This window comes from Crocuta crocuta, unplaced genomic scaffold (assembly GCF_008692635.1).
Source record: "Crocuta crocuta isolate KB4526 unplaced genomic scaffold, BGI_CrCroc_1.0 scaffold139, whole genome shotgun sequence".
NCBI classification, from domain to species: Eukaryota; Metazoa; Chordata; class Mammalia; order Carnivora; family Hyaenidae; genus Crocuta; species Crocuta crocuta.
The window spans coordinates 7,048,992-7,066,244 of NW_027533258.1; the positions used below are offsets into that span (position 1 = coordinate 7,048,992).

Genomic DNA, 17,253 nt, shown 5'->3' on the forward strand with positions numbered 1-17,253 from the left:
AGGGGCGTTCTTGCAAGTCTATGGACCCTCTAAGAGTCACACCTGGCACCTGCCGGTTACTTCCTGTCAGAAGCCACGTATGTCACCAGGCCACGCTGGAATGGGAACCACCCCCACCTCGCTCCTGTCCCGTGTCATTAGCCTCTGCCACATCGTCTTCCCATTTCAGCTCGGGGCTCCCTAGGCAACCTCTGTATTTTAGTAAAAAATGGTTTCCACTGTACCCTTCGTGTGTCCTCTTCCTAATGTGACAAATCCGGAGGAGATGAAGTTATGGAGATCGGGTCCTCCACTTCGGTGAGTGTCCTTCCCATAATGTCCTGCAAGAAGATGGGGGAAAGTTACCTGGTGTGGCTGCGGCTCCCCCAGCGGCAGTGAGGAAGTTCGTTTCCAAACCAGCGGCTAAGTCAGCGGGTAGCAGCCGTCGAGGAAAAATATATATACTATTCTATAAACATGTATGTAACATAATATATATTTTTTATAAATATGTATGCAGTATATATACAGTGTATATAAAAATATATAGATCCGGTATATATACATGTATGTGTGTTTTTATGGACACGTGTGTACATAGATACATACAATTGTGTATATACGGGTATATAAACATATCCATATAACTGTATTATATGTGTATATATACACATATAAATATGTATTTATTTATATATACATATAAATATATACTTATGTATATGTGTGTGTATATATATATATATATATAATTGCACAACAAAGACGACAATTCAGGGAAGGTTACACGGAAAACAGAGTGGGGGGAAAGGAACAGGTGGCTTGTTTTTGGCATTTCTGACCGAGCGCACCAGAACGTCGGTCTATCTGCCCGGCCATCATCTCCTCTGTCTGGTTTCCTTCCTTCTCCATCTCGCCTTACTCACTGGTTTCCTTTCTTTCCAAAGCATGGAGGCATGGGTCTGTCTGGTGGGGACAGCTCTCTGTATGTGCCTCTGATGATAAGGCCCACCACATCGTACGGAACTACAGCCTCGCGGCTTAGGAGAGGTCCAGAATGGTGGTTCTAAAACACTGGGAAAATATTTACTGCTTTCCCCTCTTGACCTTCTGCAATAAGATCTTATCCCCTGTCAGCCTAACGTACCCATTCACCTGTGGGGCTGGACTGAGGAAAGGTCAGCGAAGGCTCAGACCCTGGGAGAAGAAATTCACAGAGAAAGGGAGATACATCCCTCTTCTGACATTTGAAATAGGATTTCACCACGCACTTGAAACACAAGTGTTGTAAAGAAAGAAAGGACTCCGTGAACGCCATCCTGAGGTGCATACAGAGGAAAATGGAGAAAAGCCATATTTTTGTCATATTTGTACAAGGGCGCATTAAAATCGTACTTGGAATTATAACAATGTGCAGAATTACCTAAGACGCAATGTTAAGTTAAAAAGTGGACAGAAAATGCTATATTAACTCTGATCACCGTGCTGTAAAAAATTCAAACCGGCGCATTAAAAAAACGGAAAGAAAACGTGTCTGACACTCACAACTGTCCTCAGATAATTGGAACCTGAGTCTTATTTCTTCTCTGTTTCCATATTTTCCAAGGTGTTTTTTTGCCCCCTTTAGTAAGTAGGTCATTTTTATAATAGAACTAGGTAAAATAAATTTCTAATGGAAAAACTGCATGGTAATTGTAAGGACAACCCAAATCACATGTTTTCCTAAGAGGGTGCCCTCTCATTAGCAGATCTCAAACCTAGGTGCACGCTGGAACCATCTGGAAGCTTTTGAAAATGCAAATGTCCGCACACAACTCCAAGGATTCTGATTCTGTTGGTGAGGGTCTGGGCTTAGGCAATGCTATTTTTAAGAAGTTCTCTAGATGATTCTAACGTGCCACAGGAAAGAGAACCATTGCCCTACTTAGGTTACATGGAAAACTAACCTAAGTTCTGGTGGATTCATTGAACATTTGTTGGACCCTCATGAGTGGCTGGCACCACCCACTGTCTAAGTGCCAGGCTCCAGAATCTTCCCTTTAACGAGCAGATTCTGGCTGGCCCCGTTCCCACATCAAGGGTCTCAAACCTCAGCGTGCATCAGAAAATCCAGGAGGGCATGTTAACACTGCCGGCCGGGCCAGCTCCCAGAGTTTCTGATTCAGGGGATCTGGGATGCGGCTCATGATTCTGCATTTCCATCAGGTCGCCCGGTGATGCTGATGCTGCTTGATCTGGGGACCAAACTCCGAGAACCATTGTCTTAGCCCATCAGGAACTTAAGAGAATCTTGCCACCATTTCTGCCATGCCCTCCACTCCCCGATAGATACTGACTCCTCAGGGTGCACAGTTTCCCAAAAGGAGCTCTCCTGTAAAATACTGCGGTCACAACCCAGCATTTGGTAGAATGGGATGGCTGGAGCTGAGCTAAGAGGCTTCAAGCCATGTCACAGCTCCAGAAACCAGCCTCTAGCACCTGAGGAAATGCACCTTCATCAGGGATAAGGGAGGAGAGGGGGGCCGCAGGAGAGAGAGACCCCGTCCAGTAACAGGGCCACTTTTCTCCCCTCCCCCGCCCCAAGCAATGACAGGGCAGGAAAAGGAAGTAACAATTCAGAACGGTCATAAATTTGGACCTCATTAATTCAGAACCTGCGATACATCCTGCAGAACTGGGGCTGGCTTATTTTTGTGCTCTTTTATAAATAAAATTTTTGATAAACAAATCAATACCGCGGAAGATGGAATATAAACAGCGCGTGTGCTACTTGCAAATCATTTCTTATCTGGCAGCAGGAACAAGGTCCCTTAGGACTGAGAGGTGCCCTAGCGCTTTGAGGGCTCTGCCGGTTTAACGAGCAAGTTTTCTGATCACCTACTATGCACCAGGCAGAGAGACAGAGCCTCTGAAAAGATTAAGGGTTTCGGGCGGGGGGTGGGGGGGGTGACATCATAGTAGCAAACGTTTCGTAGCATAATGCCGCTTATGGAGATTTTTCACATGTTCTATTTTCTGAATATTTTAATCACTACCGCATATGTATGTTGTCTAGGATTATCATTACTGTCCCCCCTTTTTCTGATGGAAAAAACGAAGCCAGAGGCAGATGACGGAGCCAATGCAGACACCCAGTTTCTCCCACCACAAACCACACACCCCTTCCATCGTGCACACCTGGCTTCGTTCACTCCCCGCAAGAGTCTTGTGGAAACGTCACATTTCCAAGTTCACGGAACGAGGTAGCGGTAAATCCTGACTCCCAAGACTCCCCTCTTTGTACGAGTCTGACACGGGCCACCTCACCCTGGGGTCTGAACGGTCACAACTGCGCAGCTGTGACTCTCCTCTGAGACTTGACCCCCAACGGAAACACTGACTCTGGAGCAGTCTACCTGGTGAGGAGTAAGTTCACGGAAGGTGGAGCTCGGGTTCTAACAAGCTTCAGTACTGAGGCTGGCGTTGGGTAAAGAAAAGATACAGTAGGGGGTCAGGACGAAGAGCAGGTAACAGGAATAAAGAATTCTATGGGCAAACGGGTTTGGAAAATATTGAGTTATGTGAAATGAAAAGTAACCATGGAAACCACGGCCAGGGACGGGTCATGAGCACCCACGTCTCCAGGGAACCCTTCCATTTTTCAAAGGCATCCTTCAGGGCTCAGTTGGCAAAGCTGCCCGTGACGTTGAGTTGGAGAAGGCAGAGTGAGAGCTTCAGCTTTTGCTGGAGGTGAGGTCTTCAAACTTGAGCACAGCAGACTCACGGGGCAGTACCCAGATTGCTGGCCCCCAGCCCTGGAATTCCTGATTTACTAGGGTCAGGGGTAAGTTCATGTCTGACACGTTCCCGGATGATGCTGAGGATGGCCATGGGCCCGGAGACTACACTTCCTGAACCACCATGTGAGAACTACAGACAGGTCCGTCTTGAGCTGAATACAGGGCCAATGTTGGGGGCGGGGTCAAGGTCTAGGATGACCTTGGCAGCAAAGAATGAACAAGGGTCGGGGCGCCTGGGTGGCTCAGTTGGTTCAGCATCCGACTTCGGCTCAGGTCATGACCTCGCGGTTCGTGGGTTCGAGCCCCGCGTCGGGCTCTGTGCCGACAGCTCAGAGCCTGGAGCCTGCTTCAGATTCTGTGTCTCCTTCTCTCTCTGACCACCCCCCCTCCGCCCCCGGCTCATGCTGTCTCCCTCTCTCTCAAAAATAAGTAAAACATAAAAAATAAAAAGAATGAACAAGGGCAGCATGATGGGGGGAGCACTCGGCGAAAGCAAAGCCTTGTGCAGATGGATGGGGTGGAGAGAAGGAGTCTGCGTCACTTCTCTGCCCTAGTGATGCGTGGAGTCCAGCGTTGGAAGACACGTGCGATATGAACGGCTCTCACGGAATTCTTTAGACATAACACAGAGAGCCATGCCCTTCGCTGTCCAGCAGCTCCTACCCCAAGTCCATGCCCTTCCACGAGCCGTTGAGGCGGGGAGCTGAACAGTACATACTTTGCCTCAACTGCATTTCCAGAGAAGCAGGGCTCCAGGCAGAGGTAAGGGGGAGCTCCGTGAGCACCCGTGTTAAGGAGCATGAGCACACCCCTGTCGCAACAGACACAGAGCCCCTGCCAGGAACAAGGGTGGCTTGGGCCCCCAGGGGGCGCCCACCGCCCCCTGTGAACCGAGGCGCAAAGCAGCGCCCCAATGGATTCTCGACTTCTCATTCTGCCACTGCTCTCTTGCCATCACCAGCATCCCGAAGTCCAAAGTCACAGGGACAGCACTGAGGCTCAAGTTCAACTGTCCTGCCCCGCAGGAGACAGGTAGAAGCTAAAGAGAGGTCTGGGGCAGGGGTCCTGGAGTCGTGCAATGCTGGTGGCTCCAATAAGGAAGCAACTCTGAGTAACTAGAGGCAAAACTCTGGGTAAAAGAGATTTGCTGCAAGAAACAGGAGGGGGAAATGAGGTAGCATCTGAATGGTGATTTCAGTAAGATGTGACAGCAGCCTGCATCTGTGAAATTAGACCAATAGCCAAGGGAGGGCAAGAAACTGAACGGGACGGTCGGCCTGGGTTGCAAATACAGCCAACAGAGTGCGTCCTGAAGGAAACCAGTGGAGTAAATCCCAACGACAGAGACACAACGGGCACTCGGTGGGGAAGAAGACAGAGAGACAGAAATGCTGGGAGAGAACAGACAGGACAATTCTAGAACTCTCCATTCATGGCCAACAGTATTCCCACAAGAGGCACCGAAGGGATAATTCAGAAGCAATGATTAAAAGTTAATAGATTTTCTTTTTCCTGAGCAGATGGGAAGACTTTAGTCTTTAGATCAAAAGACAAGAGGCAAGATCAAGCATCACACTGTATTTAAGAAGGGACCAAAATTGAGATATACTCTAGTGAAATGCCTCTCAAAAAAATGAAATGTCTCAGTTGGTTGAGCGTCTGACTTCGGCTCAGGTCATGACCTCCCGGCTCATGGGTTCGAGCCTCATATCAAGCTCTCAGCTGACAACAGGGCCTGCTTTAGATTCTCTGTCTTCCTCTCTCTCTGCCACTCCCCCACTCATTCTCTGTCTCTCTCCCCCTCTCAAAAATAAACATTTAAAAATTTTTAAAAAATAAATGGGGCGCCCGGGTGGCTCAGCCGGTTGACCATCTGACTTTGGCTCAGTTCATGATCTCACAGGTCACGGGTTCGAGCCCCGCGTCGGGCTCTGTGCTGACATCCAGCTCAGAGCCTGGATCCCGCTTCAGATTCTGTGTCTCCCTCTCTCTGCCCCTCCCCTGCTCATGCTGTCTCTCTCTTTGAAAAATGTATGAACCCTAAAAGAATTTTAAAAATTAAGGAAGAAAAAAATAAATGAATAAATGCAGAAGTTAATTAAAATTTTAAAAAATAAAGAAAAACATCATCTTCATAAAACACTTTAAAAAGTTGGGGGGGGGGCGCGAGGCAACCTTTTGAAGAATTTTGAGACTTTTATTTCTATAGAGATGGACACTGCCCATGGAAGAACACATACTCTGGACCAGGCTCACGAGAAGATTCAAACCTCTCTGTGTGTCTGTATCTGTTTTCTAAACTCAAAAGAGAAACAACAGTTAATACTTGCTGCTTTGGTTGTTGAGGAGATTAAATGAGTTGCTATATATGAGGCATTGAGAACAAGGCTAAGTTTGCTAATATTTTTGAGTAGAGATGTTTGGACTCCATTCCTCCAAAACTTGTTGAAAACCATGAAGAGAAAAAAGAATAGAAAACAAATTTCCACAGGGGAATAAAATACCAGAATTTTCTTTTAATAGAGGCAGTACATACACATTGGGGAAAGTACATATTCACATCCACATCCAGAAATACAATAATAAAAAAAAACCCAAAAAGCAAACAAAAAAAAGAGGGCGTCTGGGTGGCTCAGTTGGTTAAGTATCCGACTCGATTTCAGCTCAGGTCATGATCTCATGGTTTGTGAGTTTGAGCCCCCTGTGCCCCCCGCGCCCCTCGTCAGGCTTGGCGCTAACAGCATGGAGCCTGCCTGGGATTCTTTGTCTTCCTCTCTCTCTGCCCTTCCCCTGCTCATGCTCTTTCTCAATCTCTCTCTCTCTCAAAATAAACAAGTAAACTTAAAAAAAAAAGAAAGAAAAGAAAAGAAAAATATGCAAATCAATTCAAGGGGTTCTAAAGACCTAGGAGTGAAAAGCCAAACCTTAAATTTGCTAGAAAAGAATACTGGATAATCTGTTAATGTTCGCAGAGTAGGGAAGGATTTTGAAACAAGGAGAAAAAGGCACAGACTCAAGAGGAAACAAAGTGAGCATTCTGAAGCTGCGAAACATCAAAAAAAGAAAAAAAAAAAAACCCTGCAAGCCGAAAGCTAGAGATATATATTTACGTGAACATCCCAGACTCCTGCAGAACTTCACGTTAATAAGAAGTTGAAAGAATCAATAAAAAACGCAGCCCAAAGAGATGAATAGACAGGTCAGAGCAGAGAAGACCCAAAGGGCCAGTACACACACAGTGGCCTTCAATCTCACGAGTAATCAGGGAAATTCAAAGTAAAGCCATAATGAGGTATCACTTCATACCCAGCAGACTGGCAAAAATGAAAATGCTCAACACAACCGACTTGGATGCAGGAGCAAGAACTCTTGGACACAATGCTTTGGAAAGAACTTTAGCAACGGCTGATAAAGTTGAAGATGGATATACTTTATTAGCCGTTGCTAAAGTTCTTTCCAATATACTTTCCAATATACTTTTTCCAATATATGATAGCATACGTTTAGTGCCCTGTTTGCATGCCAGGTCTTATCCACCAATGCCCCCTTTTGGTAGATAAATCCTCACACATGCGCATAAGGAGATAACGCACGAGCCATGTTCATATCAGTACTGTCTGTACCACAGATGAAATGGGGGGCGCTCTCTATCCCTACCAAGAGAACAAATGATCAATAGTGGTATACTCATAAGATGTAATCCTATTCGACAGGGCAAATGAAATGAACCAGGGCTCTAAGTAGCAACAGGGAGTATGGTCAGTTCCTAATGCTGAGTACACTAAGCGAGCTGAGGAAGACCAGGATGTGGAGAGAGTTATAACACATGCAATACAACACTCTATAATGTTTCACGATATGTGCACGTGTACATAGTTCATGTACGAAGAGGTTCAGGGAAGTAATAAATACTTCAAAATTGGAGGTAGGGAATGGAATGTAATTGAGGAAGGAAGGGTATATGAGGTGCTTCTGTGTTTTATTTCGTATGCTGGGCAGTTGAGGACATAATTCAGTATTAAGTAATTATTTTATTTTATTTGTTAGATGATAGATACATGGATGGATGGATGGTTGGATGGGTGGGAAAAGGAATAAGAGAATAAATGGAATGCACGTGTGCATACATAAGTGAATGTATGATAGATATATAGATGGAAGGATGGATGGATGGATGGATGGATGGATGGATGGATGGATGGATGGATGGGTATATGGATGGATGGGTAGGTGGGTGGGTTGGTGGGTGGGTGGGTGGATGGATGGGTGGATGAGAAAAGGAATAAGTGAATGAATGGGTGAATAACTGGATGGATAGATGGATGGATGAATGGATGGAGGGAGGTAGGGATGGATGGATGGTTGGCTGGATCGATAGCTAGGTTTTGGTTAAGTACCTGTAATCCAAGTATTTTATTCACCATCAAACTGTCCTTCAACAATTAAGGAAACAGAGGGGCGCCTGAGTGGCTCAGTTGGTTAAGCATCCGACTTCGGCTCAGGTCATGATCTCACGGTTTGTGGGTTCGAGCCCCACGTCAGGCTCTGTGCTGACAGCCAGCTCAGAGCTTGGAGCCTATTTCAGATTCTGTGTCTCCCTCTCTCTCTGACCCTCCTCTGCTCACGCTGTCTCTCTCTCTTTCAGAAATAAATAAAAACATTTAAAATATTAAAAAAAAACAATTAAGGAAACAGAGTCTCTACTTTTAAGAACTCAGAGACTAAAAGACCCCCAAATTCTCCTTGGGGGAGGGGCAAGATACCTGACAAATCCATCAAGCAAGAAGTAAGACTATAGAATTTCTAAAATCACAGATGTATTCATTTATAATCTTCAAGCAGTACCCAAATCCCAAAATCCATTAAGAAGAGACTGGTGAATTCGATTACACATTTGTAACACTTAACAAATTGTCTTTATTGGCAGAAACAAAGTTAAGTGGCACTGGATTGGCCCTGGAAAACCTGGCATGCAAACAGGGCAATAAAAGTATGCTATCGTGATGCAATAAAACCAAAAGTAGCTTCCGTGATCAGAGGAACAGCTCTCCATCTTTAGAGCCTGCTTGAAACGCACAGCATGGCCCCAGAACAGACAGGGAGCTGGTCTCTGAAAGGCCGAAACGGTGCTGGGGCCACTGCTGAACTTGTCGGTGGAAACATATGACAGAGACAAAACCCAGAACACACGGGGCGAACGCTGAGAAAAAAATTTTAATACACGTGAGAAAGGACTTTTCCCTTTGCTTACCAAAAAAAAAAAAGAAAAGCTCAATCGTATCAGCATAAAACCTAGGAAAAAATACACAGAAGTTAGGAATAGGTAATTACATCCCTGGGGGAGGGGGCAAGGGAGGAGTTTGTTGTTGGTTTTGTTTTTTCTTAAAGGCCAATGGATATGTAAAAGATACCATTAGCTGAATCGTAATTAAGGAAATGCAAATCAAAATATGCAGGATCTCTGTAGGTGCAGCTGGGTGGCTCTGTCGGTTAGGCATCTGACTTCAGCTCAGGTCGTGATCTCACGATTCATGGGTTCGAGCCCCACGTTGGGCTCTGTGCTGACATCTCAGAGCCTGGAGCCTGCTTCGGATTCTGTGTCTCCCTCTCTCTCTGCCTCTCCCCTGCTCACTCTCTGTCTCTTTCTCAAAAATATATAATCATTAATTTTTTAAAAATATGCAGGGTCTTTCTAAAAAATAAATCGATTTGGCAAAACTTAAGCATTTGATGATACCCAGTGCCCAGAGGATGGGCTCTGTCTTACTGCTGGTGGAGCATGTCAATAAGTGGTGCCAATTTGAAGGACAAGTCTTTGACCTGTCATCTCACTGCTAGAAATTTACCCCACATACATGCCTTCCAGGCTTCCCATAATATATGAACCAGACCAGACGGTGCGTCATTGACTGGTAGTTACCAGCAATGGGCAGCGAATAATCCTGGAATCCATGCATCCAGTGGAATAGTATACAGCTGTTATAAAGAGAGGCATTTCTGTGCGTGCAGATGCAGGAAGATCTCCAAGACAAAATTAAAAACAGTAAAAAACAAGGAGTAATGTTGCAGAGGGATCCTTTTTATATACACAACAATGAAAATAATGCAGAGAGGATGCGTAGAGACCCATCACCAGTAGGACGGTTTATACAAACGGTCCTATGTTCTGGAGACAATTACGCACGTAAATGACTACAACTTCCTTTTCTTTGGGCAGAGGTCTTAGGATGAAGAAGGGGAGCTGTTTACCTTTGAAAGTTTTATCACTTTCTTTACTGTTTGAACTTTCTACGCACGTACATGTGTTAATTTTTTATTTTTCTACTGTTTACAGAGTTTATCTGGGCTTAGGGAGTGGGATCATGGGCCCGTCTTTGTTCTTCTCTTTGTACTTCTTTATGTGGGGGAAAACACTCTGATAAATGTCATTTTATAAAAAGAAGTACAAGGGCCAGGAAGTAAGAGGGGCCACTCCTCCCTGTGTAAATGACAAGGCATTCATCAAACACAGATCCTAATACCCACCCAGCAGGAGGGTGGGAAGGATTAGATGAGATCCTGGGTATAAATCGTTTCGCCTAAAGCTCTGCACCAATAAGTCTCAGTGAATGGGAGCTGCTATTCACATAAAGACTATTGTCTTTCCTCCTGCAGGTAACTCGAGGGTCCTCTTACTGTGCCCCAAGCTGACCTCGGGCCAGAAAGAGTCAAGAGCAAAAGACCTTGGGCTTTGCTATCTTGCCTGACTGCTCTTCTCCAGTGAAACCCCAAAGCTCCTTCCTGTTTCCCAGGGCTCTCACCCATGTCTCCACGACGGGGAGGGGGTGGGAGCCAGGACGCCTGTGTTCCTCCACGCAGTCACTTTCTGCTGAGCGAATGAGGCAGCTCTGAGCCCGTTCCGCCAAGGTAAACCGGGGGCAGGCCAGGTCTCATTGCACATTGCACTGACAATGACTATTTACTAGTCTAAAACTCTCGAGAGAGCAGCTACTGGGAATGCTTTGTTTTATGTGTCAATTCTAGTGCTTGCTCACACAAGCACACGGGGAGTCTGTGGAGATAGCAGAGCTGTTGGCAAATACTGCGGTGAGGCCACAGATCTGCCCTCTGGCATCTTCCCTCTGCAGCCTCTGTAGCTGAGAGACCTGGGGATGGTCGCCAGGTGCGTAGCCCACCCGGTGGAGGCCATGTGTCCCCAGCCGAGAGGGCTTGGGGTAAGCAATCCCAGGCTGTCTGGGGAACCGCCTTGCCCAACACTCTCATGTGACAAGGAAATATAAGCCCGGAGACATTAAGCAGAGGCACTGTCAAGGTCACACAGGTTGATGGTTTGGGAAACCGAACTCTTAACTCTTGACTTGCAAGATGGCGCTCTTTCAAGATGACTTTCTTGACTTTCAAGATGGCACTCTTTATCCTATCAGTCTGCTTGGGGAAAGCAGAGGCTCTTGTGAGGTACAGAAGATCAGGATCACAAGCAGGGTGGCGGGGGGGTCATACTCTAGAATACGTCTTTGATAACCACTGCACCGGGGACAAATTCTCCAGAAAGTCATACCTAAACCAACCCTTTTCAATTCTCTGATTGCGATCCTCACATTAATGTCCCCTGAAGCATCAGGCTCCTCGGTTTGAATTTTACAAGACTGGTACTTTGTGTTTGAAACCAAAACAAACAAACAAAGAGAGAAAAATACAAAGATGTGCTCTCTAAAGGTCTCCAGCTGTGGCCAAGGGCAAACTCTAGGTCAACCCCCTCCACTGCAAGAGGGGAGCTCTCCCGTGGTATCCTGTGTATTATACAGGCTTTGGGGTAAGATTTCTTGTTTCAGAAAGCATTACGTGGCTCAAAAATAAAAGCCTGAAACCATACCTCTAGTACATCCTAATTATTTACCAAGGGGATGAGAGAGAGGATTACTTGATGGTGACATTAATCTTTGGGGATTTTAGGAGGGCTAAACCCTCTCCTTCTTCTACCCCTGCCCCTTGCCATTGAGATAGAATCAGGGAATGTTACAGCTGAAGGGCTGTTCAAGGGCATCTTTTCTAGCCTTGATATTTGCAGATGAGGAGACTGGAACTGGGAAGCGAACGCAGACAGTCCAAGGTCATTGGCTGCTGGCTGTGACTGAACTCTGCATCTTACCACCGAAGAGCTTTCCCTAATGCACCAAGGAGCCCACAGCCTTCTCCGTGCCCGAGGAAATGGTGCAGAGGTTGGTTTCTATTTCAGGGGACCCCAGCACGCCATTTATTTTCTCCTCAGATGTGCTGGCTGCAATCCCCTTGGAAAGATGCCCAGAGTCGAACCAAATTCCCGTCTCTGACTGCGCTCCCCATTTCGGTTCTGGCTCATTGCTGAGAGCAGGACCCAGGCCGAGTCCTGAAGAGAATATGAATGGAAGCAAGGATGCAGGCTCTCTCCACAGCGAGGGAAGACTTGCCTTGGCTCCCAAGCCTCAGGACTTTGGGGGAGGGTTAATTAAGAAATCTGTGAATTGCTCGAGTCCCCTCTTGTTCTTGTCTTGCAGACTTACAGCGGGGTAGCCCGTGAGGCACCTGAGACCTACTTTCCTCTCTGTTTCTTGATCTCTTCTTATCTTCTGGAAAACAACAAGAACAACAACACTGAGGAGCACCTGGGTGGCTCAGTCGGTTAAGCATCTGACTTTGGCTCAGGTCATGATCTCACGGTTCGTGAGTTCGAGCCTCATGTCAGGCTCTGCGGTGACAGCCTGGAGCCTGCTCTCTGCCCGTCTCTCTCTCTGCTCCTTCCCTACTTGCATGCTCTCTCTCTCTCTATCAAAATAAATAAATAAGCTTAAAAAAAAAAACCACTGAGATTCTGATGAGTGCATCCAAATTGGTGGGGATGGATGAAATAATGCCGAAAACCCCTGCCATCTTATATAATTTATCGCGTGCCTTTCCACAGAGACATTGGCAATGAATGCCTTTCATTATCAAGAGGGAAATATTTGAGGAAAATATTATCTCCATTTTGCAGATGAATAAGCAGCGCCAGAGAGGTTGAAGGTACAAAATCACCAGTGGCCAGTGGTTTAGGACAGAACCTAAAGCCTCTGTCACTGTGTAGACTGGGGACTCCTGTCATTACCCAATGCCCCCAGGAGAGCCATGCTCCTGGCACTGCTCAAGGGGCCCCTCCTCTCCCAACACACCCAAGAGAGACCCTCCTAAGACAGCAGAATAACAAATTGGAGAGGGAAAGGGTGCCCGGGTGGCTCAGCTGGTTAAGCGTCCGACTCCTGGTTTCAGCTCAGGTCATGATCTCACAGTTCGTGAGTTCGAGCCCGGTGTGCTCCATGTTTCTCTGTTGGGTATGGTGGCTTTCTCGGTGCACGCTCCTGGCCCAGCCTCGTGGTCCGCTCACAGGGACGCACACTCTGCGTCTCCACCCCGTTCCCGCTGAGTGCGCATCCCGATCCAGGAGGGTCCCCTCCTTCTGCTCTTCGACGCTTGGGTCATCTTCACTCAGTGGGGGGAGGGAGGGAGGCAGAGTATGACCCTCCTCAGGGCTGCTGGGTCGAGTATCTTCCCCGCAGGCCCTGTTCCTCCTACGTGGGTCCCCAAGGCTGGATTCTAAAGGAGACAGGGCCTCCATCTGACCTCAATGAATTGCATTAAGGGACCTCCAGCTANACACAACCTTCCATGTTCCATCCCTGCTCCCGCCTCCCGTCCCCTCAGTCCTGCAGGGGACTAGTTCGCTGCTATTCACTTGTCCCAAATACTGCGCCACTCCTTTTCCTTACACCCTACCTCCTTCCTTTTAATAATGCCTTTGCTCAACTGTTCCCAAATTACCCCTTTTAAGAGTGCCATCTGTTTCCTGCCAGCCTCCAACGGATACGTCATCCATCACCATCTTGGCCCTTCCTCCCTCTTTAGCCCGTTGAGATGCCAGGGTCCATCCTTAACCACCGCCCCGGACTCGGCCTCACGCACTGTGCTCACCCGGCAGAACCACTGAGTCAAGTAGCGGCTGCGTGGTAGCTGTGGGATTTCAGGCAAGTTATCTGACCTTTTTGAACCCTCATTTCCTCCCCGCCTGTAGAAAGAGATGAATAACAGTACCCAATGAGGGTTTTGTGATAATCAAATTAATTAATACGTGTAGCATTTAAGACCGTGAGTGGATATCCTAAGTGCTCCCAATAAATGGTGGCTATCACCTGGCTGGGCAAAATGATGCCCGGTGCTAAGGAGCAATCAGTCACAGGGCACGTGGGGGAGGGCGGACACTCTGGACTCCATCTCAGCTCCATATCTTATTAGCTGTGTGATCATTCAACCTTCCAGTTTACTCATCTATAAGGTGGTGGGGACTACAGGAGAGCCTGGCTCATAGAGTAACCGAAAGGATTCAATGAATAAATATACGTAAAGAGATCGGAACAGTGTCTGGGCTACGTAAAGCACTATACGTCTGTCATTCGCCTTGCCAGTGCCTCTCAGCGTGAATGACCCGAAGCCTCAACCCTTTGGTGACTCTGCTCTCCTTCCTTGAAATGTTCACTCTTGCGTGTTCCAGACATCCTTCATGGTGTCTCCTGGCTCCCAGAACCTCCCATCCGCTCTCCACACCCTCCAACTTGACCTTGCCTCATCCTCCAAGGAGAACTCGGAGCAGGAAGAAAGAAACCCTCATTTACAGTTGTTAACACCCATGCCCCCTTCATCTTCTCAAGGACTTGGCTCCTGAAATCTTCCCCTTCTTCTCAACCACCAGTTTCTCTCCCTCGATGGGCCCATTTGCCTTAAACTTCTCACAACACTATAGCCAACACTCTCCCTCGACCCTATGCTGCCCATGCCAATCACTGCCCATTTTCCACTATTTTGTAGTAGAGGAACCGAAAGAGTCTCAGGGTCGAGAGAGCTTACTACTGTTCACATATCCCATTGGTGGATGACCCGGGGCTCAAAATATGCGTTTTTTAATGGTTTAAGAAAAATGGATGTTTTTAACTACAATAAGACAACACTACACACCCACTCGAGTGGCTAAAATGAAAAAGACTGGCCATACCAAATGTTGCCGAGAATGGGAAGCAACTCTCACGCGCTGCTGGTGAGGACAGGAAGTGATAAACCACCTTGAAAACCTTTCGGCTAGTTTCTCCCGCAGGTAAAATATTCCTGCTTTACCTCCCAGCAGCTCCATATGTAGGTATTTACCCAAGAGGATGGGAACAGATGTCCACACCAGACCCACGCAAAGACTGCCCACTGCGGCTCTACTTGAAAGAGTCATAAAGACAACGAAATAATCAGAATGCCCAACGGATGGAGCTGGAATAAGTATATGGTGGAATATTCGTGAAAGGGATACTATTCAAGGTAGCACGTGTGGCCACACAGAAGAGTGTCACAGAGATTATGTTAAATGAAAAGCCAGACCTAAGACAGTACATGCAGTGTGAGTCCACTTATGCGAAGGCCAAGACCACACTCTTTTGAAAAAGACTCCCAAAGCACGGACGAAGCCGTTTGATAACGAGAGAAGGCAGAAGAGCTTTTACCTCTGGGGGTAACTATAGACTGGGAAAGGGCCCAGGGAATCTTATGCGTGATGGAAATGTTCTGGGTTTCTTAAAGTTTTTTTTTAATGTTTTTATTTTCAAGAGACAGAGAGAGACAGAGTGGGAGTGGGAGAGGGGCAGAGAGAGAGGGAGACACAGAATCTGAAGCAGGCTCCAGGCTCTGAGCTGTCAGCACAGAGCCCGACGCGGGGCTCGAACCCACAAGCCATGAGATCATGACCTGAGCCAAAGGCAGACGCTGAACTAACTGAGCCACCCAGGTGCCCCGAAATGTTCTGTTTTTATGTGGACAAGGGGGCAGGGACATGGGTGGGTAGATAGATAGATGACAGATAATCATGTACAAAATCATCGACATACACCAGAGATGGATAGCCATTCTATATTTTAGGATTTAGACCCCAATTTGAAAACCCATGCTTTTTTTTTTTTTTAAGTTTATTTATTTACTTACTTACTTAGAATGCAAGCAGGGGAGGGGCAGAGAGAGGGGGAGGGAGAGAATCCCAAGCAGGCTCCTCACTGTCAATGCAGAGCCCGATGCAGGGCTCAAAAATCACAAACTGTGAGATCATTACTCGAGCTGAAATCCAGCGTGGGACACTCAACCGACTGAGCCACCCAGGTGCCCCTAAACACCTATGATTTTAACCCTTGCACTCAACTGGCTCTCATCTGTACCCCCATTATACCAGCACCAAGAGGAGGCAGCTATCCTTAGCATTCCGGTCCCCTGATTGCCTATATTTCATTCAGTTTACAACCCAACGAACCATCCAAGCTGCCAGGGAACTTAGAGACCCCCTTGCTAGAAAAAAAAACAAACAGAGCTGGAAAGAGAAGGTGAGCTCTAGCCGTAAAGGGGAGGGGAGTCTGATGCCACCCATCGCCTCCCTCTGTGTCTAGTTCACGGTCCTTCCTTTACCCAGCCTGTCTCCGCCACTCCTCTGGAAGCAAGACTATTCTCAGAGTTTTAGGACGTAGCTCTGGGAGAGCTGATCCCTTGATAATGAACGGCCCAGCAGGCTGCCTTCAAGGGGAGGGAAGGCACCTTGGAGCTGCACAGGAAGGGATGGAGAGGGATCCGGTGGAAAGACTGTGGAGAGGAAAAGGCTTCGGCTCTGCCTGTAATGAAGCTGTAGCATCTGAGTCTCCTCTAGCCGCCTGATGAGTCACGAGGGAAAGAGGGGCTCACCGACCAAGCCAGGAAGGAGACAGAGTATATTCATCTCAGCAGCCAGCAAGAAGACACTTATTCCACTAACAAACTCACTGCAACAGTTAACAAGAAGTTTAAGGCCCACCGTCCCTCCCAAAGGAGCGAGTTAAGGGAAAAGAAGTATTTCCACTAAATGGGGAAGTCACGGGTGCCTGGGTGGCTCAGTCGGATAGGCATCTGGCTTCGGCTCAGGTCGGAATCTCCCAGTCCTGACTACACGCTTTGCATAAAATCCCATCTAATGGAAACTTTGAAGCAACCTCACAAAGGGTGCATTCATCACCCCCACGTGGCACTTACGAAAAAGAAAACTTTCAATAATTTGTCCCAGACCCCGCAGCTAAATTACATCAAAAAGTGGGATTGGAACATTCTTTTTAACCCAAAGCCTGCGGTCTTCCCAAGCTGCATTGAACTGCCATGAGAAATAAGGATCTATTATACCATAAGGAAGTGGAATTAGTGAAGGCATCAGCGGGAAGGCGGGTAGAGGTCATGTTCAGAAGAACTGGGCCCCAGGAACTTGGATGTGGGGTCAAGGATTTCAGCTTGGTGGTGAGAAGTGGCAATAAAATCGTGTTCAAAAGTCCGGGCTCCGGTAACCATCGGCAACTGCCTTGCCACCACGGGGATCAATCACATGTGGCTTGTGGTCTATTCCCCTCCTCCCTCCATGAAATGGGGCTGGCTGTGACCCGATCCCTGC

At 47.2% G+C, this 17,253-nt stretch overlaps 1 protein-coding gene across 1 annotated transcript in view; it reads right to left on the reverse strand.

Moving 5' to 3' along the window:
• SHISA6 (shisa family member 6) overlaps positions 1-17,253 on the reverse strand; it is a gene marked incomplete at its 5' end in the record, with an annotated part of 279,058 nt that overhangs the window by 144,849 nt on the left and 116,956 nt on the right. Inside the window, one exon of the mRNA XM_077746720.1 lies at positions 225-320. Within this exon, the coding sequence (XP_077602846.1) occupies positions 225-320 (96 nt within the window). The remainder of the gene's footprint in view (positions 1-224; positions 321-17,253) is intronic.